Source organism: Coptis chinensis, chromosome 5 (assembly GCF_015680905.1).
Source record: "Coptis chinensis isolate HL-2020 chromosome 5, ASM1568090v1, whole genome shotgun sequence".
NCBI lineage: Eukaryota > Viridiplantae > Streptophyta > Magnoliopsida > Ranunculales > Ranunculaceae > Coptis > Coptis chinensis.
Window position 1 is genome coordinate 98208619 of NC_141460.1, and position 27149 is coordinate 98235767.

The 27149-nt window shown below is 35.4% G+C and overlaps 1 protein-coding gene and 1 pseudogene across 2 annotated transcripts; both read left to right on the forward strand.

Annotated features, from left to right (window-relative positions):
* The first annotated feature begins 2101 nt into the window (after positions 1-2101).
* LOC147500785 (uncharacterized) lies at positions 2102-5609 on the forward strand. Its single transcript, XM_086559431.1, has 2 exons — positions 2102-4766; positions 4860-5609. The coding sequence occupies exons 1-2, from the start codon at positions 2102-2104 to the stop codon at positions 5192-5194; spliced, it is 3000 nt and encodes a 999-aa protein (XP_086415557.1). The 3' UTR covers positions 5195-5609.
* Positions 5610-18516: 12907 nt separating this feature from the next.
* On the forward strand, positions 18517-26372 carry LOC147500786 (uncharacterized; annotated as a pseudogene). Its single transcript, XR_015197084.1, has 6 exons — positions 18517-18631; positions 22185-22272; positions 22565-23721; positions 23832-24180; positions 24567-24627; positions 24708-26372. The product of XR_015197084.1 is annotated as an uncharacterized LOC147500786 (transcript).
* Positions 26373-27149: the final 777 nt, after the last annotated feature.

Below are 27149 nucleotides of genomic sequence, written 5' to 3' on the forward strand. Positions count from 1 at the left end.
ATATATCTTATATATAATAGGAAAACTTGCCCCGTTTATTAGTCCCCGTATTACCGTTTTTAGACCAATCTTTTAAATCACAAGGGTACCTGAAAGTTTCACCCACGAAATTTTTCCCAGGTCATGTTCGAAGGGTAAATTAGCAATTATCTTATATATAATGGGAAAACTAGCTGCCGTTTATTAGTTCCCGTATCATTGGTTTTAACCCAATCTTTTGGTCCAAAAGGGTACCCAAAAGTTTCACCCACCAATTTTTTTACGCTTTACATTTGAAGGGTAAATTGGTAATTTAATAATTTTCCAATACTATAAAACTTAACGTTTTCATAAAATAAGACACCGTTTCGCGGTTTCCCAATTAAACCGTTCGTTCATCTTCTCGTTCTTCATATTCCCAAACACTTTGCCAACCAACGAAACATAAATTTAAACCCTGTTTTCATTTTCCCAAATCACAATTTCCATCCAGTTTCTTCTATTCTTCCCAATTCTCCGTTAACGAAACATAAATTTAAATCCTGTTTTCATTTTCAGCATCAAAGGTAATACTTTCTCTTATATCTCTCTCTTCCCAGCACAAACGATCTATACATACAGAGCGGTTCTCATTTTCTATATTTTCTACAGTGAAACTCGTTGGAATTTTCGTTTTTGAAGACTAACATCCCAATTAATTTTAAAGGTAGAGTTTTTGAAGACTCCATGTTCAGTTTATTTTTCCTATTTCGCTCAACTCATTACTTTCATCGCGAAAATCCCATCATCCCCACCATCAATATTCTCCTTTTTCCTCACTTGAAACACTTTCCCAAATGCACCTTTCCCAACAACTCTCAATATCTCAAAATCCCCAGGACACATTTTCACCCTCTCTTTCGCCTTCTCGGCCTGGACACCGACTCCTTCTTCTTCTCCATCTGAGGTCTGAAAGTGAAGAGAAGTTAAAGGAGCTAAACGAGGAGAAGGACGAATAAGAGAATGAGATATTGTACGAATGATTTCAGGGTCAAGAAACAAAGTTGATGATGAAGAAGAAGAAGAAGAGGGGTGTATGAGTATATGGAAAGAGGAAGTTTGTCCAGTGTTTTGAACAATGAAAAAGAAGCAATAAAATTGGATTGGAAAAGGGTGGAAGTTGTGAAAGATGGTTTATGTTACTTGCAAGTTGCAACCCGTTGATAATCCATCGAGACTTGTCAGATTTTGGCACAACTAGATTACTAAAGCTTGATTCATCCAACCAAAGTCTTCTAGTATGCACGTATGCATACATTGCTCTTGGTAATTAAGTCGATTTAATGTTTTTTGGTTCTCAGCTTTCATATAATCAACATGATTCTGAACTGGTGGCTTCGCTCATGTTTTACGTTGGCAGTGATTAAGAAATGTGACAATTTAACGCATGATCAGTCATCTTAACACTCACAAGGTGTTGCTTCCTCACTGGATGATCAGTCATGGACAGATCGATGAACTCTGAGTCTTTGGTGATTGACTTTTGACAGTCAAGTCTTTGGTGATATTGACTTAAGACAGATCAGTCCCAACTCCCAACTCCCAAGTCTTTAGTGATATTGACTTATGACAGATACAATTCAAGTCTTTGACGATACAGGAAGGAGAAATTTTATGCAACCTTTTTTTTTTTTTTTTCCTCCGCTCACTGAGAATTTATGCATCATTCCAAAACCTTGCCAGAGAAGCATAAAACACTTGAAGAAATGAAAACGAACAAAGCACCAAAATAAAAATAAGAAAGAACAAGTAAAAAGGATTTACTTAAGTTTGTCTGTAGTTTCTGAGACAAAAGAAGTTTAGCAAAACTGCAAGTTGCGTGGTGCGGTCGTTAATGACAAGCATCAGTATGAGAAGTGTGAAATCTCATTCCAACATTTGCCCTAACCAAAAAACTTAAGAATCTCATAAATGTCATGTCGATTCAAAGTTAAATTTGTAGGACAATTTTTTGGGTATTCCAGAAAGTCCAATTAAGGAGATAATACTACGGTCTGTCAGCATTAAAGACTTTTCATATGATGACTTTTCGTATATAATACTTGATAATCTTTCCTCTCCTCTTCATTCCATTTTGCCAAATATGATTTCAAGGCCAAGAGTCCCACTACTCACTAACCTGTGTTATCTCAGTATCTTCCTATTCTGTTCACTTAACCAATTATTGCTACAAACAGAATGCTCAAGCAACGAGACTGATCTTCACTCTCTAATTGCTATTAGAGATGGAATACAAGGGGGATTAAGCTCGTGGAATCAATCCTTCCATTTCTGCCAGTGGCAAGGTATTACATGCCGCAGCACCGATCAAAGGGTAATATCACTTAACATTTCTAGCCAGAGTTTAGTTGGATCCATTTCACCGCACATTGGTAACCTCAGTTTCCTTCGGGTCATCGACCTCCAAAATAACAGTTTCTATGGCCAAATCCCACAAGAAATCGGTCACTTGTTTCGTCTTCAAGGCCTCAGAATCAGCAATAATACTTTTGAAGGAGAAATCCCAGTTAATATATCTCAATGTACTGACCTTAGGATCTTGGACTTGAGTGGGAATAAACTCAGTGGCATGATTCCTACACAACTTGGCTCATTATCAAATCTTGTTTTTTTGTCTCTTCAGACAAACAATCTCACTGGAGAGATCTCACCTTCTATAGGTAACCTTTCTTCTCTTCAAATCTTGTCATTAGCAGAAAATAGTTTGGTGGGAAGTATTCCAGGCAGTTTAGGTAGATTGTCCAGCTTAACAACTTTCCTAGTTGGCAGTAATAGATTGTCAGGTGAAGTCCCACCATCAATTTACAACATCTCATCTATGCAAAATTTAGTTATCTATAGTAACCAATTCACTGGTATACTTCCACCAGACATTGGAATCACTCTTCCGAATCTCCTACGTCTTGCTGTGGACGAAAATCAACTTTCAGGGTCTCTTCCAATGTCGTTTACTAATGCTTCCAAGCTCCGAGTCTTAGATTTACAACAAAACAGTTTCACTGGACAAGTTCCAACTAACCTGGGAGGAATGCAAAATCTCTATAGGTTAAATTTCGGGCAGAATTATCTTGGAAGACGAGAAACTCATGATTTGAGTTTTATCACTTCTTTGACCAATTTAAGTATGCTGGACGTTCTCTCTTTGAGCAGTAACAATTTTGGAGGTGTGTTACCCGACTCTATCTCCAACCTCTCCACCACAATTGAGCAGTTGTATCTTGGAGGCAATCAAATATCAGGAATCATCCCAGACACGATTGGTAACCTTTTGAACCTGATTGGGTTAGGACTCAGCAACAATGACATTCACGGTAACATTCCATCTTCTCTTGAACACACTACACAATTACAAGTGTTGTATCTAGATGACAACAACTTGACCGGATTCATCTCATCATCTCTAGCAAAACTTACTCGTTTGTCCAAACTGGATTTATCAAGGAACAGATTGGAAGGAAGCATTCCTTCGAGTTTTGGTGGTTTTCGATTTCTGCAATCACTAAACCTTGGCGCAAACAATCTAAATGGTACCATACCTCGACAAATCTTTGGGATTCCCTCCCTGTCAATTCTGCTTGACCTCTCTCAAAATTCTTTCTCGGGTTCCCTACCTCCAGAATTAGGCGACTTAGAAAGTCTTACGGAACTCGACGTCTCTGGAAATAAGTTAGGTGGTCAAATACCTAGTGCTATCGGTAATTGTTTAAGTATGGAAGAACTTCACTTGGAGAACAACTTGTTTGTAGGAACAATTCCTGAGTCCATGAGTTTTTTAAAGAATATTCAAAATATAAACCTATCAAGAAACAACTTGTCTGGTCAAATTCCAACGTATCTAGAGAACTTTCTATATCTCGAGAGATTGGATTTGTCCTTCAACAAATTTGCAGGTGAGGTGCCCATGGAAGGAATCTTTAAAAATACAAGTTCTACTTCAGTAGCTGGAAATGTGGAGCTTTGTGGGGGTATCCAAGAACTGAAACTGCCGAAATGCCAAAGTAAAGCTACTAAAAAACTTGGAAAGCCTAAAGACTTGCGTCAAGTCATATTCATTGAAATCCCTATTGTTAGCGTAATCGGTCTTGCATTACTAATAGTTGGAATTTGCTACATTCATCGAGTGAAACTGAAAATTATGGTGGAAGAAGCAAAACATGGAAATCTACGTTCAGTAATGTTGTATGATGGGAAGATTGCCTATAAAGATATCTTAGGAGCAACAGAGGGTTTTGACGCCAAATATCTCATTGGTGTTGGAGGTGATGGGAGTGTTTACAGAGCAGATCTTCCCTACAAAGTCACAGTGGCAGTGAAGAAACTTCACCGAGTAGAATTTCCTGAGCAATCAAGCAAGAAAAGTTTTGAAAATGAAGTTGAGATTTTAACAACTGTAAGACATCGAAGCATTGTGAAACTTTATGGGTTTTGTTCAGACGAACGCAACATGTTTTTGGTTTACGAGTATATGGAAAGGGGAAGCTTGTTTTGTGTTCTGAACAATGAAACGGATACAGTAGAACTGAATTGGAATAAGAGGGTGAATGTTGTTAAAGATATTGCCCATGCTTTATATTACTTGCATCATTCACGCACTCCACCGATCATACATCGAGACGTATCAAGTAATAACATTCTAATGAATAAAGAACTGGAGGCTTCTGTCTCAGATTTTGGTATTGCTAGACTACTAAGGTTCGATTCTTCCAATGAAACTGTCCCTGCAGGCACTTATGGATACATGGCTCCTGGTAAGTCGATCAATTCAAAACTTGTTTTCAATTCCATGATTTTTGGTTCTGACTTCAGAGTGCTTAAGTAACCTGGTTTGACTTGTTTTGCAGAGCTAGCTTATACACATGTTGTGACTGAAAAATGTGACGTTTATAGCTTTGGCGTGGTAGCTCTAGAGATAATAATGGGAAGACATCCAGGAGACTTTATTGCTTCACTATCAACGCCTGCTGCTCAAAATACTATGCTAACAGATTTATTTGATCCACGTCTTCCATCTCCCATGGATCAAGATATTACAGCGGAATTGGCTTTGATAGTGGAGTTGGCACTTGCATGTGTGCAATCCGACCCTGAACACCGTCCAACCATGCAACATGTCTCTCAAGACCTTCACACTTACAACGAACCTCTCCTCAGCCGTTGGAAGAAATTTTGGTCTTAATTGATTGCACACAGATACTGGGATGGATAGATATCTTATTCTGAAATCCCAAGTATCAGCATAGTAGTCTGTGTTGTTGTACTCAACTCTGTTCAAGATGGAATAAAATCCTATATACACAGCCTATGGTGTTGCTCCCTCGCTTCACAAGATTCAGACATTGCTGAAATACATTTTGATGTATAAATAAATTCACCACTATAGAGTATAGACAGAAACCATTGAAATATAGGTCTTCTACCGATATTTTTTTTTCAAGACTTCCTCCACCTTTCTTTTTTACCCAAAATCTTCTCTACGCTAGAAAGCAGTTCCCAACTTCCCATGTCCAACCCGAAGTCCTTCATAAACAAGTTTTCTTTCCATCAAGGTACTTCCAAGTTCCAACACTAAGTCTAAGCATCAGTATGACATTACTAGTGTTTCCATAAAGGTGCTGTTGGCTGAAAAATACGACATATATAGCTTTGGTGTGGTAGCTATAGAGCCAATAATGGGAAGACAATCCACCAGTCTTCATTGCTTCAATATCAATGCCTGGTGATAAAAATATATCTTATATATAATGCCAAAACCTGTTTTTTGGATTAGTTTCCGTATTTCCGGTTTTAGGCCAAAGTTTTAAATCTCAAGGGTACCGGAAAGTTGGACAGCCACTTACTGTTTTGCTCTTCACTAAATTGGTAAATAGATCTCACATAATTATAACCAGAAACAGACCGGCATCGCTTCGAGCACTTTACCCACAATATAAAAAATAACTGTTCATCATATTTTTTCTAACTCTCATTCTAAATACAAGCCGTATCTTTAGTACTAGAACCTCATAACTTTATATTTTGTTTGTTGTATATACTTGTATTAATTTGATTAGATGCTCACAGTTAAAACCTACAGATAAATTATAAGAATAAGCACTTTTTTCAATAGATGATTTTGATTAATTTCTTTGCTATGTCCAGGCACTATATGTGAAGAAGAAGTTAGTGTGTTCGCCAAATGTTGCGAAACTTATGGTTTATAATTTTTTTTTATCTACTCTATGAAGTGGTACTCTTCAACTTGGTTTGAGTACATGTTCCTCCTTCATTTAGCAGGTTAGACTTTTGTAGTAGTTGAAGTGTGGAAAAGTTGGTATATGGAGATCTGCATAATAAAAGGTTAGTAACCGGAAGTATTGCATGCTATATTATTAATGTCGGTATTTATCTTCCTAATCATATTTTCACACATGATCAACTATACGTTGCGTTGTCAAGGTGTGTATTATCTTAGCTTACAAAAATGAAACCTTAACGAACTAGAAGTAGTGGAACTTATACCATAAATATAGTGTATCGTGACGTATTATATTGCTTTCAGCTAATGATGCTATGAATTATTAATATTGAACTTATTTTCAGGTAATGATGCTATGATGCTATTTATCGTTACTTTCATTTTTTTCCATGGTTTTCATTTATACAATAAAATGTGGTGTCTTCCGGTTGTATGTACCTGCATTTTTTGATTGTACGCATTTATTCCTATTTTGCATCTTTAAGTTTAGATTTAACCCATGAATATTGCCATTGATAGAAAACATGTTTAACTCTGCCAATGCAAATTGCGTTCTTGCATTGCTGGTCCCAAGCCCAGATAGAGCAAGAGGGAGAAGAATTAAAAATTGCATTCTTGCATTGTTTGCCTTTTCTTTTTAACTAATTTTCCACCCAAGATGTGTGTATTTGTGTGCGGGAGGCATCCATGGATATGTCATGTAGAAAACATAACGTTAGGGGGAATGAGGATCGATGCCATCGTGCCCAACAGAAATACAGTGCTACTTCCCAACTCCGTCTTTTTGATAACTACTTCCCATCTCCCTCACATCTTCAACGAGTTCTAAATTTCTATCTTCTGTCCACTGAAAACTTGCAGTGAAAATTCAAATTGAATCAAGGACCTGCAACCAAAGGCTTCCATTTTCAGACTCAAAGGTGAGGTTTTCTTACTAATACTTACATAAGATTGCCAAGATATGGTACGTTAAGTTCGTTATCATTTAATAGTATGGTACAACTTTTATATCAGTGGCTAACCTTCCATGTTGTTAGTTTCAAGCATTTGAAATGCTTTAACATTAATTTATATGCCAGAAAAGGATTTGAAAAAAAGTTCATTGAGTTTTGCTCTTACTTTTTCAGACAGGAACTCAATTTGCTTGGGCTAGCTATTGCTCTGCAAACATGCAAACGTATGTGTGTTTCTTGACAGGAGTGGCCATATCATATTTGCAAGAGTCTTGAGCTGGAAGAAGTGCTGCTATATACAACAACGCGAAGGCATGACCTATGAAGAAAGGTACTGCATCTGAAAAATGCACATGTCGCATCATTAAAGTTGCTTGAAATACTTGGTTCTAGATGCAGGGTAACTATTTCGGTTTGCCGTCTTGGGTCTCCTCTGCGTGATTTCTTCAAATTATGGCAACTGTCAGATTCAGCAAGCCACCGTTATGTACTAACATGGTGGCCATTCTGATCGATGTACTCATAGTTTACTTCTTTTTTTCGATAATCTCACAGATGTTTACTGTGGTTTTAACTAAAATTAACACATTTTATCAGAAATTATGTATACAAACAGATTTCCATTGGGGTTTTTTATTTATAAACCAATAATCAGTTTTCAGTGATGAAGTGCGCTTTCGATATCTTTCGGAACGTCTTTCCACAAAATCATTTCATTATAAGTTTCCTTTCATAAACAGTTAGTGTAGATTGTGGCTTGAAGTCTGCAGATGCAAAAATGTAGTTTGCACCATGTGCATTCAGAGAGGTAGTTTGCAAAAAACAAAATTGCATTACTATCTCATTGATTTTAGACTTCAATCTGCAACATCTTTCTAGGCATGCTTCTTTAACCAAAGAAATAAGCATGTCTTAAAAGTTAAAATCCATGCCACCCAAAATTGATTGGTTGCCTAATCAATGGCTTTCATTCTTAGTGTTTTGCCTATCCCCTTCCAATGTGTCGTGCGTCTTTTACTTTCTTTCTATTGTGGTTTTATGATTTATTTATTGTAGTTTTCCAAATAGGGAAGCAGACAGATCTAATACATACCAGACAACAATGTCATTACACTAATTTTGTACTAGCATTCATTCCCTTTATTTTATCCACACCATTTCGATGTAGAAAAAACAATTGTTTATACTTTATTGCTTAGTTAGAGCATCATCAACGCGTTGTCATTTTTCATTTCCAATGTGACAATTAACAATTTATTTAGCAATTTTCGTCACCAACGCGTTGTCAAAACATCGTTTTGATTTTAAGAATTGTCAAATTTGGAACCAAAATGGTGAAGAATATAGAAATGTCTCGCACGGGACAACTTGACCCGTCCAAGAGTGGGACGGGACTACTTTTACCGTCCAGTATTTTTTTGTTTTTTTTTAATAAAAAATTCAAACGGTTCGATTTTATACCGTTGGAATTAACGGCTATATTTAGTTCCGTTGGATTGGGCCTATATATATTCCATATTTGCTTAACTCATTTTTCACCAATTCACTTCATCTTCTTCTTTCTTCTTTTATTCTTCACCAAAATCACAAAATATCTTCACAAAGGTCTAGAGGTCAAGGAAATAGAGGTGGTAGAAATAGTGAAAACCAAAGCCAAGAAAATAGCCCACATACCTATGTTCAAGGTCGTTCAAAAAATTTCACAACTGTAGAAGATGAAATTTTATGTCATAGTTGGATTTTTATTTCAGAAGATGCAGTTGTTGGAACGGGCCAAAATAGGTATGTTTTTTTTGAGAAAATTGTTGATGAAATGAACAAGCGTATGAGCCAGCTTGGTCATGTAGGACAACCATGAACTGGTGGATCTGTTCAAGTGCGTTTTCACATCATCCAACATGCGGTAAGTTTATTTCAAGGTTATTATAATCAACAATTGAGAATGAATGCTAGTAGTACTAATGCGGATGATACAATGTCATGAGCTCATACTATTTTTTTAACTGTTCAAAAGGAACAATTTAAATTTGAGCATTGTTATTGGATTTTAATTTTAAGTCCAAAATAGAATCATTTCTATCAAGCTAGAAGTGATAGTAGTTAAAAAAAAACAGATAACCACTTCTAGTTTCGTTGGTGTGCAAGTAATGGAACTCGAACCAAGTTTATTCTAAGGCTGTTACTTTCCCATTGTGTAGGCACTAAGCAATGGGAGGTACAAAAGCGTTTGGCATCGAGCCATTGTCAACACTGAAATTGAAAGAATCTCGGTCGCTTCATTCCTATGCCCTGCTAATGATGCAATTATCTGCCCGGCGACAACCAATGAATCTCCAGCTGTCTACAGGAAATTTACATATGATGAGTATTACAAAAAGTTTTGGAGCAGGAACTTGGATCAAGAGCATTGTTTGGAGTTCTTTAAGAATAAGTGAGACTCTATAGGATGTCTCAGCTGTTAGGATCTACAGATAGGGCCTAGATTGTTTAAATGTTCTCCCATTTCTTAGATTGAGCTAATCATTTAAGGTGGTTTACATTTAGCAGTGGTTGTGACCTTCCTACAATAACCTATTTATGGACTTGCCAAAGTTTTATTGCACTTTTTAGTGTTTTCATACTACTAAATTTCATAATTATAATCTAGAGGCGTAGAGCTATTGTTGGTAATAACAGCGTTAACACATGGACCAATAACGGTGCTGGTAGAATCTACCAGCATAATTGCTGTGAACAAATCCGGACTCTGTATTATAGACTATTGATCCACTAATGTCGGGATGCGACGATAGTAAACTGTCCGTGAATTTCATAAATCTCTTGCTGAAAGAAGACTATTGGCAATGAAGCAGGTGGGCATATTCTGCATTCAGATAATAACTCAGCTCAGCTGAGTGTGTGAATTTGTAGACATACATGCACCATGGTACAAAAACTGGGTGAGTTTCAAAATGAAAAATTGAAAAGGCAAAAGAATCAGAATCAGCTGAGTGTGTGTGAATTTGTAGACATACATGCACCATGGTACAAAAACTGGGGAGTTTCAAAATGAAAAATTGAAAAGGCAAAAGAATCAGAATCGAAACCAATGCTTAGTGGTGTTCCCTGGAAAATTTCAATTCCATTGACCACCAGCCTAACTACTGTTGCACATTTTAAATCATCAGATCTACAATCTCAAAATCCAAATTGATTCATTCCTATTATCAGGCAAAAACTCAAAAATCATCATAGCCGGCTACAAAGGTCTAGTCTGTTCCGCAATAGTAAGAAAACTCACTACACAAACCTCCCCTCCACCTCCGCATCCACTGACAAGTCAGAACTCGGCCTCACCTGTCAGGTACAAGTTGACAATTCTTCTCAACCCACAAGCCCAATTTCGTAATTCTAGCAGCCCTAACAGCCGCAAAAAAGTCGGTGGCATACATTGCAAACAACACTTAGAGCAAGTCCAATGGGAGGCCTATCCCAAACACCAAATGGCCATTCTAACGGGGTTGGTAGAAGGTTTTTTAATTTGGCTGGTGTGATTTGTGGTTTTATCCATAGTACAAAATATCCCGATATATCATGATATTTGGGGATATCCATCCAGATTTCAGAGAAAGATATATAAATATCACGATATATTTAGAGATATATACGACTGTAAATATCGGTGATATTTTTACGATATTTGTGATATTTGGAAATATTTGGCGATATCTGGTGATATTTTGTGTATATAACAATCTTATTTAATATTTACCATTATATTTCAAATAAATATAAATAATGTATCATGATATATTAAGAAATATCTATAATATCTACGATATTTGTCGATATTTTGGATATATCCACGATATTTACATGTGAACTAATGTCAAATATTCTCAAAGAAGAGGATATATCCACGATACATATCCAGAAATTGAATATCGATAAATACCCATATCCTGATATTTTGTACTATGATTTTATCTATAGCTGCTAAAAAAATGTTTCGGGAGATGAATTGTACAATTTATGCTAGCTCGTGTGTTAAAAGGTAACTAACTAACTGGCACGTGTCTACGCCACGTGTGCGGTTAGTTTGGGTGGGGCAGCACAAAAATACAATTTTTGGTCAGTGGCAAATTTGTAATTATTTGTAAAATAGAGAGCAGTGTGATAAATCAAGGGAGAAGCGGCTTAATTTTACTGTACAAATGGACTCACATATATTATTACAAACATTAGTTCTAACACTAGTTTTCAAACCCGTCTTACGAACGGGTGCCGTTATATTAAATTATTCTAAAAAATATTAGTAATTATACAAAACTATAAGATATATATGAAAATTATATTAATCACTAATTTAAATTTCTTGCACAACTCTCAATAAAAAGAAAACACCAAACCTTGATAAAACCTATCGACTTCTTTTAATAATTGAAGTTTGATGAGAATGCTCAATGTGGCGAAAATGATATTGAAACTACTTGAATAGCAAGACACTCTCAATCATAATAAAATAATTATGATAAACATTATTTAAAATGCAAAACTATACTTGTCGAGATATTATATTCCCTCTACAAATAATACAACTATGTTTCGAGATTAGTTCAATGCATTTGCATCAAGTTTCTGATTTTCTGTTAATTATTCATTGAGGTTAGTTCAATGTAGTTATTGCATCTAGTTTCCGATTCCCCATTACTTATTCTTTGAGGTTAGTTCAATGCAATTGCATCAAGTTTCCGATTTTCCGTTAATTATTCTTTGAGGTTAATTCAGTGCAGTTGTATCAGGTTTATGATTTCTCGTTAGTTATTCATTAAGGTTAATTTAGTGCAGTTGCATCTAGTTTTCGATGTTTCATTAATTAGTTTTTGAGATTAGTTTATTGCATTTCCATCTAGGTTTCAATTTCTCATTAATTACTATTTCAGATTAGTTCAATACATCTACATCCAGTTTCTGATTTTCAGTTAATTATTTTTAGAGGTTAGTTCGATGTTCAATGCATTGCATCTAGTTTCAAATTTCTAGTTATTTATACTTTGAAGTTAGTTCGACCAGTTACATCTGATTTCTTATTTCTTGTTAACTATCATTTGAGGTTATTTCAATGTATTTGTATCAAGTTTCTGATTTTCCGTTAAATATTTCTCAAGATATTACATCCAAATTCTGATTTACCATTAGTTAATCTCTAATTTTAGTTTAATGCAATTGCATCAAGTTTCCGTTAATTATTATTTGAAGTTAGCTCAATGTAGTTGCATCCAATTTTTGATTTCTAGTTAATTGCTCTTTGAGGTTAGTTCAATGCATTTGCATCAAGTTTTCGATTTCTCATTAATTATTTTTTGAGGTTAGTTTAATGTAGTTGTATCAAAATTTATGATTTCCCGTTAATTATTCATTGAGATTAGTTCAAAGCAGTTGCATCCATTTTTCAATGTTTCGTTAATTAGTCTTTGAGATTAGTTCATTGTATTTGCATACAGTTTCTGACTTCTCGTTAATAAATCTTTAAGGTTAGTTCAATATATTTGCATCTAGTTTTTTATTATTTATGCTTTGAAGTTAGTTCGATGCAATTACATTTGGTTTCTGATTTTTCGTTAACTATTCTATGAGGTTATTTAATTTCAATGCATTTGCATCTAGTTTCTGATTTCCCACCAATTATTCTATGAGGTTAGTTCAACGCAATTGCATTCGGTTTTTAATTTTCTGTTAATTATTTTTTTGAGATTAGTTCAATGCATTTGCATCCAGTTTCAAATTTTCCATTAATTATTATTTGAAGTTTGTTTGATGTATTTGCATATTGTTTTCAATTTCCTGTTAAATATTTTTCAAGGATTTGCATCCAATTTCTAATTTCTCGTTAGTTATTCTCTGACGTTAGTTTAATGCAGTTATATCCAGTTTCCGATTTTTAGTTAATTACTTTTTGAGTCTGGTTTATTGTATTTGCATAAAATTTCCAATTTCCTGTTAATTACTCTTTGAACTCAATTCAATGTATTTGAATCTAGTTTTTAATTTTCTTTTAATTATCCATTGTGGTGTGTAATACCAACTTCAAACAGGACATAAAAATAAATTATGTTTCATTTACTATGTGGGATCATCGAAAATTATCTAGTTCCCGATTTCCCGTTAATTATTCTTTAAATTATACATGACCCACTATGTAGGATCTTTAAATATTATCTACGAACGTGTGATGTTATACTAATTATTCTGAAAAATATTTGCAACTATATATGCAGAACTTTTATATATGAATAATATATTGATAACTCGTCCAAATTTCTTATAATGTGAAAAGCCTATTATCCATTAAAAAAAAGAACTCGCCCTTGATAAAACCCTTCAACTTCATTTTGTTGTTTAATAATAGAAGTTTGATTAAAGTTTTGTGAGATTGCCTAATAAGGCGAAGTTCATATTGGAGCTACTTGAATAGCAAAGCGTTCTCAATCATACGAAAAGAGATAAAGTAAACACTATTTTAAATGCAAAACTATACTTATCGAGATATTCCCACAACATATAACACAACTATGTTTTGAGGTTAGTTCAATCCATTTGCATCCAGTTTCTGATTTTCAATTCCATTATTTATTTTTTGATGTTAGTTCAATGCAGTTGCATATACTTTCCGATTTTCCATTATTTATTTTTTGAGGTTAGTTCAATGCATTTACATCAAATTTCCAATTTCCTATTAATTGTTCTTCGAGGTCAGTTCAATGCATTTGCATCCAATTTCTGATTTTCCGTTAATTATTATTTGAGATTATTTTAATGCATTTGCATCCAGTTTTTTATTTCTCGTTTATTATTCGATAAGGTTGCATTGGCATCTAGTTTCCGATTTTCCGTTAATTATTGTTTGAGGTTAGTTCAATGAATTTGCATCCAGTTTTCGATTTTTCATTAATTATTTCTTGATGTTAGTTCAATGCATTTGCATCCAGTGTATTTTTTTTGATTAGTTCAATACAGTTGCATCCGGTTTCCGATTTCCCATTAATTATTATTTAAGATTAATTCTATGAATTTGCATCTTGTTCCCAATTTATAGTTAATTTTTCTTTGATGTTAGTTCAATACAGTTTTCAATTTCCCATTAATTTAATCATTGAGGGTTAGTTCAATGCATTTCCAACCAGTTTTTGATTTTCCGACAATTTTTTTTTTTTTTTTTTTTTTTTTTTTTTTTTTTTAATGTATTTGCATCCAAGTTTTGATTTCATGTTAATTATTCTTTGAGGTTAGTTTAATGCAGTTGTATCTATAGTCCGATTTCCCATTAATTAGTTTAATGTTTGCATTTGCATCCAATTTCTGATTTTCCATTAAATATTATTTGAGGTTAGTTCGATGTATTTGCATCCAGTTTTCGGTTTTCCATTAATTGTTCTTTGAGTTTAGTTTCATGTAGTATTATATATATTTTAAAATATTTGTCATTATTGGTTTGCCGTTATTTTTTTTATTTTTTTATATACATGTGAGCTTACATTAGAATGAATGCAAAATTTTCTATTATATATTTTGTGATGTTATTTTTTGTATAATTTAATTTTCCATTGGAATTTGTTTTGTTTTGGTATATATATATATATATATATATATATATATATATATATAGTAAACGGGCACGTGCGTTGCACGTGCTAGGTGAGAAAATTGGGGTGGAGAAAATCAATATGTAACATGTTTTAGATTAATACATGTCGAGGTCTGATAAAACACAAAAATTAAATAAAATAAAATTAGACAAAATGCAAAAACTGATAGATGAAGGGCAGTAAGTAAAACTGCCACATTAGGCTGGGTGCAATGGCTCCCCATTCCCTCAAAAGTGGAGGGAGTGGCGGTGGTTTTTTCTCTTTATCTCCATAATACTCTCCATATATAGAGTAATATTGAGGAATAGAGAGTGCATTCCACGCGAGTTAAAATGGCATAGTTTGTAAAAACCCAACGGCACCACTTCAAGTGGCGTGGAATGCATTTTTCAAGTTCATATCACGCCATTTGAAGTACAGCGCCACTTGAAGTGGTGTGGATTTTTATTTTTTTATTTTTTATTTATTTATTTTTAAATTCCGCACCAGTCGAAGTGGCGTAGAATGGTCCAAACCATTGGATACCAAAATTGACTCCCCATCCTTAAAACACATTTTTTTTTGTGGAATGGAGATAGAGAGTGATGCACCATTGGACTCGGCCTTAGTTGTCCCTGCTACTCCTAAGCTGCCCCATTGCCTTCACGACTCTAATGATCTAGCGTATAAGCGGCAACATGGCCTTTTTTGGAAGCTTACGTGAAAAGGTTTGTTATCTTCCCAGTAGATTTTTCAATTACAAACACCTCCCACCATGAATAGTCTCGGATGGTGGTTGGCATCATTACTTGGATGACATCTTCTCCTTCCTTGCCTTTCTTCAACGATATGTTACCCCTTTCCACGTGTTGGTTCCCCGATAATAGATGTAACTGGAGCTTGTGGGCCGGTGTTGCTTTGCTGTTTGTTAGTTCTTAACTATGATGTGTCCGATCTCTCAACCTGAAAATAAATCCAAGATGCAAACCCTATTTTAGCCCATCCTTCCATGTCGCTTCCCTCTGGGAAAATAAATTGATTTGGGAGTGTTTATGTTTGCTTTACTAAATAAAGTAACCTCTAGAAATTGGCCCCATCTGTATTTCCTTCTCAGTCCAAGTGCTGACCACTTGTCATCTTGGAATCTCAAGTTATGAGCTTCCCCGAGGCTGATTTGGCATAAATACTTCCCTAGCCATTTACCACCCATCTTAGAAATCTCCGCCTTGTACAAACCATTACGTCCTCATTCTGTGATTAATACCCCTTCCGACATATCGGCCGCAACATCTTTCAAACTCAAAACAACCTTGTCTCCCACCACCAAAATCTCCTTCCGTCATCACACGCCCATAATCACCGTCTCATTTTAGTGTTAAAGTTGAAGTTCGGAAAAGAAAAGAAAAGAAATGAATAATGGAGGCCAAGCGATGCGAGAGCATGCATAGGCGTAGAAAAAGAATTAAGTAGAAAAAGAATATTTGCATCGACATCTCAATAGGCGAACTGACCATGGTGTATCCAATAGAAAAAAGGAACATCTCAGAAAAGAGAACCAGAATATGTAGCAATGACCAAACAGATAAACACCGTGTCCATAGACACATTTTGCTACTGTCATATCCTTTTTCAACAACATTAAAACTTGTGTTAATTGGTTTTTTTTAGAGCCATTCTTGAGGTTTTCGGTCATGTTTTTCTTGTTAATCTCTACCAAGCTCACAGACTTAAGTTTTTTTACCCTTTGGCAAGGGTTTTGGGCCTCCATCATAACCACACTATTACCCTACCAAAAATTAACTCAATAGAAAATTGGCGGTGGGGAATCATCTTAAAAGCCCAAGGAAATACCGAATTTCGACTTACAACAATGCCTCGTCATTTTTATCATTTCCATTCATCTTAAGGGTGTTCTCCAACACCATTTATAAACCGGTCGAATCCACGAAGAGTACCTACAACCAAGGCGATTTAAGTCGGCTTTTGATCCAAGACATTTTACATAGTAATACAATTAAGGTTATCGGTTGCTTTGCGGACAATTTTACATAAAACCCGGTAAATAAAGGATCATGCTACTATTAGATTTGCAAATGAAGAAAATATGAGAACCTTGATTCTCTCCACTTCTTCCCTTTTAATCTCACTTTCGCCATGAGGTGGACTAATCCATGCGGTATCTTTGGCCCTAATTTCAGCTGGTTCCACACGGTTCGAGTTGTCTCTTTTTTCGTGAGGAAAGCCTTACGCCAATTCTCGAAAAGTTTAGAATAGATTCATGAGAACTTAAAATCTTTTTAAACTTCCACTTATTTCTAGCTTGCCATATAACATTCAACATAGCAATGAAGTAAGTAACCAATTGATGCCTCTAGAAAACTTCTCATTAAGCTCTCCATTATCAATCGGCATTATCATTGTGGTGGTACTTCACCTCGCTCACGAGCAACAGATGTTGATAATATGTTGAGATCACGGTTCAAATAAGTCAATCTGACTTCGCTTTCGGCAATAATTTTTGTGATGGATGAGGGCTTATCCTTAGTTGATTCGGATGATCCTGGCGACCACGGCTACATCGCGAATCTCGAATATTCCTCAAAGTCCAAAGGCGAAATTGAACCACGAAACATAAAAGCGTCTTGAGAAATTATCTAGCTCTAACTATATGAGTCATAGCATTAGCTTCTAATACAGAAAAATGGTCTCTTTTCAAGGTCGAGCCCTAAATCCCCTGATGAATGATGTGAACAGTTCAGAGTTTGATGACCGGGAAACAATCTGGAACCTTGAACATTGCCAATCATGGGAAGATGTTGTTCTTTTTTAAGCATAATAATGTCATCAGGCTTTTCTTAGTACAATAGCATATCTAGAAAGAAATCGATGGGCGACGTAAAAATTGAAAATTTGTGTTCAGGGCTCTGCTTGACTGTTTCTTGGTAGCACAGTCAACACTTCATATTAGATAAAAAAGAGATAAATTGTGTTCTTTACGTAAAATGAAAGAATGTTCACCAATGAAATACCTTCAAAAGCATTTTATAAGCCTCCAGCAAGCGATTAGCAGCAGGCCCAAACCCAAGCAACTGTGGTACCTCCATCATGTGAGTCGAGGGACGAATTGTCTCCACATCCAGGGTGCACTATCAGTTCCATCTCTGCAAGCATCTATGAACTCCTTTAATTGCATCTCCTTCAAAGATTGTATCCTTCCAAAGTCTACTGCTAGCTCTGCAACCAACAATTCTGCATTCAAAATCAATTTTTCATTAACCACCACTAAGATTAAATGGTGAAATAAAGTATTTTGTAGAGAAGGTATTGGTGTAGAATCAAAATATAGATAAGAAAGAATACATTACTAAGTCAAATAGATTAAAAATTGCATAATGGTAAGTTTCTTCAATACTCACGGAAAGAGATGATAAGTTTATGGAAGGCACAAAAAAAGAGTACACAAAGATCACTCTCCTTTGGTGTTTAGGATTTTAGGAGATACTGGTTAACGCACAACCAATTACATATCCAGAGACAAATATAAGCAAAATGCCTATACATAATTAAAGCTATTTTCTTTTTCTTTTATTTTTTAAATGTGAAGAAGATTTGAAAACATTGTAATAAAGATAAAGCCTACACGAGAATAAAACAATATATAATTGGAAGTCAGACAACGTAAAAGGGAAACTAAAATAAAATTCATATGAATGTACCAAGTAAAGTCAATGGCAGCATCCTATACAGTGCACTTTCTTATGCAAAGGATGATATAACTCTGGTCACTGCAAGAGGGAAAAAGTACATGCATCACCTATTAGGTACGTACCACACCTTGGAAACAAAAGAAGTAGCAAAACCGTAAAACTCAAATTGTGAAGTGTCAAATAGTCAACTCTCACCCACTTAAACTTTGTGTTGTTTTAAGGTGAACCAAAACTTCACAGTGCCTCCAAAAAATCACAGACCTCAAGCAATAAAAAATGAAGAAGCCATTCTGAGGGATCGAAAAGAAATAGACCAAAAATTGTGTAGTTAATTAACCAATGGTGTCAAATAACTCATTCATAGACATGCATCTAAAAACATAAACATAAATAAAATAAGAAAAATTATCGGTCAATTATACATAATATAGTTCCTAAAAAGTAAAAACCATTTAAAGGAAACAAACACAATCATAACTCATAAGGGGGTAATTAGGATCGAGAATTAGACTGTCGAACTCCTAACCTGATCAAATCAACGCTGATGGGGTGAACTATGCTAATAAAAACTAAAAACGGAAAAATATTAGGAAATAGAAACTCGAACATAAATTAAAATCAAACAGTAAAAGGATGAGAAATGCATACCATACCACTTTATCGTTAAAAGTACAATTGGTCGTGGCGGAAATTGTAGAGAAAGATGGAAGGGCAATTGATATTGGAAGTTCAAAGGTGGAGTTTTTGAGTTTGAAAAAAAAAGTGAAAACGCACTGATCAATTTTTCTTTCAAGAGACCAACAATAAAAATAAAAAAAGGTGCGTCGAAGCTAATACCCAGCAAATAAAAAACGGGCGTCGAAGATAAAGAAGGAGACGAACATTTATATTTTTATTTTCAGAAACTTTAGTCAAAAAGATTATCTAGGATACATAAGTATGCAATCCAAAATGAACAGGTTCAATTTTGAAGTTGAAAAATAACGTTGAAATTGAAAAATTACCTGATTTTGAAGTTTCAATTTCCATGCGGTGTATTTTCCAAGTCATTGCTAAAGTTGGGGTGACATTTTTCCACAAATTAACAAACAAAAAATAAGTCACACATCATAATGAAAAAGACAGACAAAGAAAAAGAAGAAGGAAAAACTAAATAAGGGGAGAAATAGAGATTTACCTGTTGATGAAAGTTTGAGGAGTCCGGGGTGAGAAGGAGAAAAGAAGACATAAAGTTTTGTCTCTGTGATTGTGTGAAGAAACGGGCGCAGTTTTGTTAGAAGATGAAATTTTGTTTGCTTAAATTTGGAAACGATGCGTACATTCGTTAAGTTTTAGGAAAAGAAGGGAGAGACGACCAAAACTCTTTTTCCCTTTTTAATTTGGAAAAATAGTCGAAACAGGGGGTGTGCCTGTTTCGCAAGGTAGTTTATCATTTCAAGTAGAGGGCACGTGCGTAACGTGCTACACATGATTGACAGCAAGTATCTTGCAATATATCTGCATGGAGGTCTGAAAAATGCATGTGGTTGCTGATTTGTACTTTGTAGGAAGGGGGGAATGAAGATTTATGGTACAGTGTAATATGCTTCTAAGAGGGAATCAAATACTATAAGAAATAGCAATTGTTTCAATTACAATGTATTAGAAACAGAGAATACATCAAATATATTTTCAATTAAATATATTCCTTGCTTAGGGGGCAAAAGAACTAATGGGCATATTACAAAATGGAAACGACTGTTAAAGCCACAAAGAGCACCACCAATGGAAAATGTATCAAGCTCACATTAGCATGCCAAGGTATTCTAAAATTGGATCAGTTGTTCTTAGAAATTTTTCCACGATATAACTGAATTATCATTCCCAGTCTCTATTTGCTATCCTGACTTTGCAAATTTGAAAATTAAAAACAAAAACTGGGCTCCATATAAAACGGTTCAAATTAGAAAGAAAACTATTGCACCAACTTGGATATCAAAGAATAAAACTAAGGGAATGGAAATCAAGTTAAACAGGAATATGAGGGTATCACAAAGCATGGTAAGATTAATGGGAAGCAAAGAGATTGCATGCAAGTTTTGTCTACCTGTTAGACATCAATGATACGATCAAAGTTTTGGATTCCCCACTCCTCGTTGGTATAAACTCCAAGTTGTTAGAACAGTAAGACCCGATGATAATGCACTTCCACTGAGGATTTCACAACAATTGTGCCCACTGCATAGAGGTATGCACACATAAGATCTTCACATGAAAGAAAATGAACTATCTCAGTAACAGGTCAAAGACACTTGTTGTAAGGTATGATAACAACTATAATTCATAGCTACTGTAATAATCAAATTACTCAAAGAATACGTCATTGCAGATAATGCAACTAAAAGTCTAAAAATTAAGTCAATAAAGTAAAAATATTTTATTATGAATCATAACACAATTTCTCTATACATGGTCCTCATACATACAAAAGAAATATTAATTAAACTAAGAGGAGATTCTCATTAAAAAAAAGTGAGGATATCAATATTAAACAGGTAAATTATTTTGAAGATTTATGTTGGCAGAGATAAGAGGAGATTCTGTGGAAGCTGAGTAAAAGTTAAGGCCAAAAAAAAAAAAATGTGTCAAAGAAATAGGGACCACTACAGTGCAACTATTCACAATTGCCTGAAAAACCTTTAAACGAAACACACTATAATATAGAGTTCTTCTAATCGATATGTTAGACTCACCAATTTATAAGGGGGGCACTTTAATTTTTAAAAACACATCAAAGTCACAATGACATTGTCTAAAATATTTAATCGGTCTATATCACACAATGAGAAAGAGCAATGTATAACAAAGAAATTTTCTTGCCCCGTTTATTAGTCCCCGTATTACCGTTTTTAGACCAATCTTTTAAATCACAAGGGTACCTGAAAGTTTCACCCACGAAATTTTTCTCAGGTCATGTTCGAAGGGTAAATTAGCAATTATCTTATCTTATATCTTATCTTATCTTATCTTATATATAATGGGAAAACTTGCCCCGTTTATTAGTCCCCGTATTACCGTTTTTAGACCAATCTTTTAAATCACAAGGGTACCTGAAAGTTTCACCCACGAAATTTTTCCCAGGTCATGTTCGAAGGGTAAATTAGCAATTACCTCCCGTAAATAGGCCTATAAAACTCAACATCTTCGTAAAACAGAAACACCGTTTCGCGGTTTCCCAATTAAACCGTTCGTTTGTCTTCTCCGTTCCTTCGCTCCCTCCCGAATTTAAGACACAAATAACTCTGTTGTTCCAATCAAAACAAATTTGTCATTCCTCTGCTGATTGAATTTATGAATTGAAATCTACTCTAAAGCGCTTAGGTAGGAATTTTGTTTATTTCTTCAAATTTATTCTATTTCTTACTTTTTTCTTCTCTATTTTTTTTTTCCTTCCAGTCACAGAATAGTGCCTTTATCATTCAATACTTTTAAACCCAACTTCCACCTCGAACAGATAGGTATGGTCTTCTAATCTGTTGCCCAAAGTTTTCAGTTAACCAACCGTTTCGATACTTTCCCAAAGAAAAAAAACATATTCAGCAACATCTCTTCTTCATCTTGAAAATCCCTCTCCACATGGAAGAGGTTAGATTATTCTTTTTTTAATTTACTTTTAAATTGTGTTTAGGGAAACAAGTTTGGTTTCCAATTTGTTTTAAACTTAACGATGCTTTCTTTAAGACATCAACTTTCTTTATCTGTTCTTCATCGATTGGGTATGTTTATTGTCTGCTCTTCATATTCTTCATCTTTCAGCCTCGTTTCCCTGCTTCCCTTTCCATAATCTCACACAAGGTAAAGACGCATAGGTTCAACAATAAGTCACTGCAATGTCTCAGACACGGGAAGTGCTTTTACCATGCTTAACTTGGATAAGGCAAGAAAAGACGGAAATGGTTTGGGCAGTGGAAAGCTTAAGTTTATGATATTGGTTTAGATTCATTTAGATTCGTCAGAGTCAATGCCAGAGAATGGGATTTCGTATTGGTTTATTGCTCATTGACATAGTTGCTATGAGCAAAGATATATATATATACAGTGGAAAGCTAAAGTTTATGATATGCAGAACGTGGTTGTGAGCATCAAGTCTAGACGGGTAGCTATCACAGACGATGAATTTTTCTCGTCTTGCAATGAGACGGAGAGTGATTATGGTGATCTGTTGACAGAGGATGAGAAGTGTCAATTGGAGCTTGCCCTTAAGATAGATTCTTCAGAGTCAGTGCCAGAGAATGGGATTTCTGATGGGTTTATTGCTCATCGGCATAGTGTTTATTTGGTGGATGGAGAAAACCGGAAGCCAAGCCCGAGACACAAAAAAATTTGCTTCCTCCTAGAAGTTCACTTTGTGTGGAGGAGAAGGTCAGTGATCTCCTTGGGGATTCGCCTCCCAGAAACAGACTTGGTAGGCACTCAGTATATATTGATGCGAAGGGGGATGAACTCCATAGAGGAAGGGATACAAGAAAACCCTTTTTTCCGCGAGTACAAATAAGGATTGAGACGTATTCTCTGGCTTCCACCCAATTTCCCGCTTCAGACAGAAGAACTCCTTCCTTTGCTTGCTTTTCTCGCAAACAAGGTCAAGGCAATCCGTCGTCTAAGAGAACTTCTTACTACAAATCTTCCACCATGAACTTTTCCTGTTAAGGTTGCTATTCCGGTGGTTCCTACTATCAGGGTGTTGGTCACATTTACGAAGTTTGAAGAGTTGCAGCCATTGGATGAGTTCCCTACGCCTCCTTTAAGTCCTCGTGCTGCAGGCAATCAAAGCCCAGCAGTGATGCAGGCCACAGGTTCATCGTGGCTGCACTGGATAAAAGCCCCTATGAATTGTTGAAGTTTGTTCAATTTTGAAGCCTCAATCTATGAATTGTTGATTTTGTTTATAGAATTAATTTTTTTGTGTAGTTATTGGTTGTTATCTATTAGTTTACTTAATAATATCGACATGAATATGGTTGCCCTCTATACCGAAACTATGGACATGCATATGATGTATTTCTTAGACCATGCTCACCATAAAGTCACGTTGTTGACTGACTTGCAATTTGATTTAAGTGTTATTGTTTAACCAGGCATTCAGGTTAATCCTGAATCATCCTGACTCCATTTTAAACTCACTTACTCGCGAGATTAAGGAAGTTGGTCAAGATGGAAAGGAGGTAACTACAATTCGCACCCCTCATTATTTGTTAGTATAAGGTACTCTGTTTGTGTTTTGCTTATCAATTTGTCACTACACATGTCACTAAGCTGGTACCCGCTGTGTCAGATGAGATTAAAGATGCTCTTTTAATCAACATTAGGAGGCGCATGACCCTATAGCCGCTGAAAATACAAACAGACATTGAAATAAAATGTTTTCAGATGGAAGTGGTTCTTCACATCAAGGTCATGATCTCATACTGTTGACTTTAATTCGTTTTGTTTCTTTTGCTAATATGATTTGTTTAGCTTCTTTGCCCTAATTTTAGTTGCTGTAGCCCATATTACGTCCATTCTTCTCCATTTTACAGGCTGCCATGCGGAAATCTTAGGCTGCTGGAAATGAGGATTGTCCTGTTAAGCTGAAATTGGTAGCTCCCCCACTGTATGCCCTTACAACACAGACTCTCGACAAGGTATGCACTACTATTGCCCTTGAATTTTTTCTGTTAATGCCATACACTGTTTACCGGTTTCCTTGATGAGGTGTTTTATACTTTCATGTATGGTTGGATATTTAAACAGTTTATATTTTGATCAACTGAGAATTGTTACTTACTTACTTATAGTGTTTTGTTATTGAAAATTTTGTATTAAGTAACTAAAAACTAATATTAGTTGTACTAATAAAAGTCATTTATATATTACACATCCTTAACAAATTTGATGTTATCCTTTCATTTTTAAAATTTAGTTAATTATTTGTGTCTTATATTGTTGATTGGTTGAGGGTTTCAAACATTTCTCCTTGAAGCTGTGGGTAGTGGTTTAGTAATTAATAATTTGGTTTTTTCTCATTTAGTCTTGGGGATTCTTATTGTCCATTCTGTCCCTATCGTCAACATATGCATCTCTTAAGGCAGGTACGTCTCCCATCAGTGCATGTATTATGCTAACATCACAGTTGACGATTTCTTTACTCGGATTTTTGTTGGGTATGCAGGATGTACCTAAGTGCAACATTTCTAAATGGAAATGTTTTGAAAGGATGGCCAGGATCTTTGGTTAAACCTGCATTGTTTGATGTTGTTCTTGCTGTCATTGTTGTGACTACCTCCAGCTTCTGCTTAATTGCCTAAATTGAGTAGTTTATTTATTTGTCAACGAGCCATGTCATACCATTGCAGCGAATGGTGTCTGTCACTACTTTCTGAACAATGTGCAAGTGTTGGATATTCTAAATTGTTAACTCTTCTCTTGGTCATGCTTCCTTATCTGTTTTCTATTGGACTCTATTATCTGTCATAGGTTTTAGGAGATCTATTATCCCACCTATTAGCTGGATTTCAAAATCTTTGATCAATGGCTAGAGTATAAAGTTTAATCCTGTGGACAAATAATGGAATTGTGGCCAGTCATTCTTAACTTTCATTATGGGTAATAGGTATTGACACATTTTATAGAGTGATTTTCAATTTATCTTCTATGTTTTCTTTGTTCATTTTTATGGATTTAAAGCAATTATTTGCTCTTTAACTTTGATCTTAACTTTCATATATCATTCGTGTTTCTGATGCACTGTGAGAGAAGGGGGTGGCCCCTGCTTGCTTTCATGCTCACGGGTCTATTGTTATACAGAAAGCAGTATAGTTGGGAGCAAACAACTCTAGAAATGGTATACAAGCAAGCCCCTCGGGAACTGCTTCATCTTCTGTCTCCTCTTAATCCACAGCCAGCCAACATTTCAACCGCATAAGACATCCCAGAATGAACCAGAAAAAACCCAACTGTTACCGAATTCTTAGACAAGACATGTTGCAATATTTTCGTGCTGCTCTATCTGAGCTTCTTAGTACCAGAAGCGTTCTGTTCATGTCTGGTTAGATGGTCGCGCAAATTGGTTTGTCGTAGGACAGCCAGATCAAGGCGACAGTGGGAGCTTTCTCATTGTTGAAGTCCACTGCTGTTCTTATTCGGTTTCAGTTTAGATGGGATCTTACATCCAATCCTATTAATCACTGCAAGGATCTACAATACAGGCCTATAAACAAAATAGTTGTACATTTTTTTTATGCTAATCACCTATATTTAAGTTTATTTATTGATTTCTCTGACATGCCCTGCATCTCTTTAGGAACCACCTGAAGAAAAGTAATTCCTCTGTGGTACAGCGAAAACATTGCAACCGCATAAGACAATCCAGAATGAAACAGAAAAAACTGAAGCAACACATGTACTTTCTCAAGAGATTAACACACTCCATCATAAAGAAGCCGCTCAGAAAAAACGGGATGAACTACATCGACTCGAGGAGAAAATGTTACTACCCAATCACAATCCAAAACAGGAAGAATGACTCGAGTAGAAAATGTTGCTGAACCTACATATGTAGACTGATGGCCTGGCGCATTACAGTTGTAGCCTTCACAAGAATATTCATGCAGGAAAATAAAAGTCAAGAAGAGATAGGCGCAGCAGAATCAAATACCATCTCTTCTTCGGGTGGAACAAGTACTCAAATTTTATCTAACCAAAAGCTGTTGGTAAATAGAACCTTAAAGTCATCCCGTCGAAACAAGCCACCAACAAGAAGAAGAGATACGTTTCAATTCAGACCGAGTAGGGTTTCTATTATGTCCAAGGCTGACGACTTATGAAGCAATAAATCAACTCCAAAAGAGGATATTTTGTGATGTAAAGACCTACGTTATGAATTATGTTCAACTGAGCATTTAACAAGATGAATGCATTTATGAGTTTTGTAACCTATCAAAAACGATATGTAACATATCAAAAGTGAGATGCTCAAGTCCTATTATTATGGAATTTTTCTCTAAGCTTTTGAATGCAATTTGTCTTTTGTTGTAATAATGGAATATTTGTTGTTACAATGGGAATGACTCATAGAAGCAGATCACAGACAGAATTATTTTTCATTTATATAGGTGGTGTGGTAGCATGGTCGGAATACAGGCACTTTAGCCACCGTTTTGTTTAGTTCACGTATCCTTGGTTTTACCCCAAACTTTTAAATCACAAGGGCACCCAAAAGGGTATGTTTGTCCTTCAACAAACAACAAAAACAAAAAAAAAAACCGGTTACTTCTCTTTTCAAAATAATAGAGCCAAAATACACCGTTTCAAACCATTCCCCATCTCTTCTCCATCTCTGTTTCCTTCTACCATCTCTGCCTTTTCCGTCTCTTCTCCATCTCTGTTTACAAACTCCAATTTTTTTTTCTTCTCCTTTATATGATTTTTATACTCTCTTCACCGAACTCCTCCGAACTCCGATATTTTATCTCCATCTTTCTTTTTGAGGATTTGCATAGACGCACTGGCAATGGATGAGGTTAGTTTTCTCTCATTTCGTTTTTCCATGGATAGTATGCCTTTTCAAAAACAAACACATGGCGGGTAGTGCTCTTTCATCACACGTAAATAT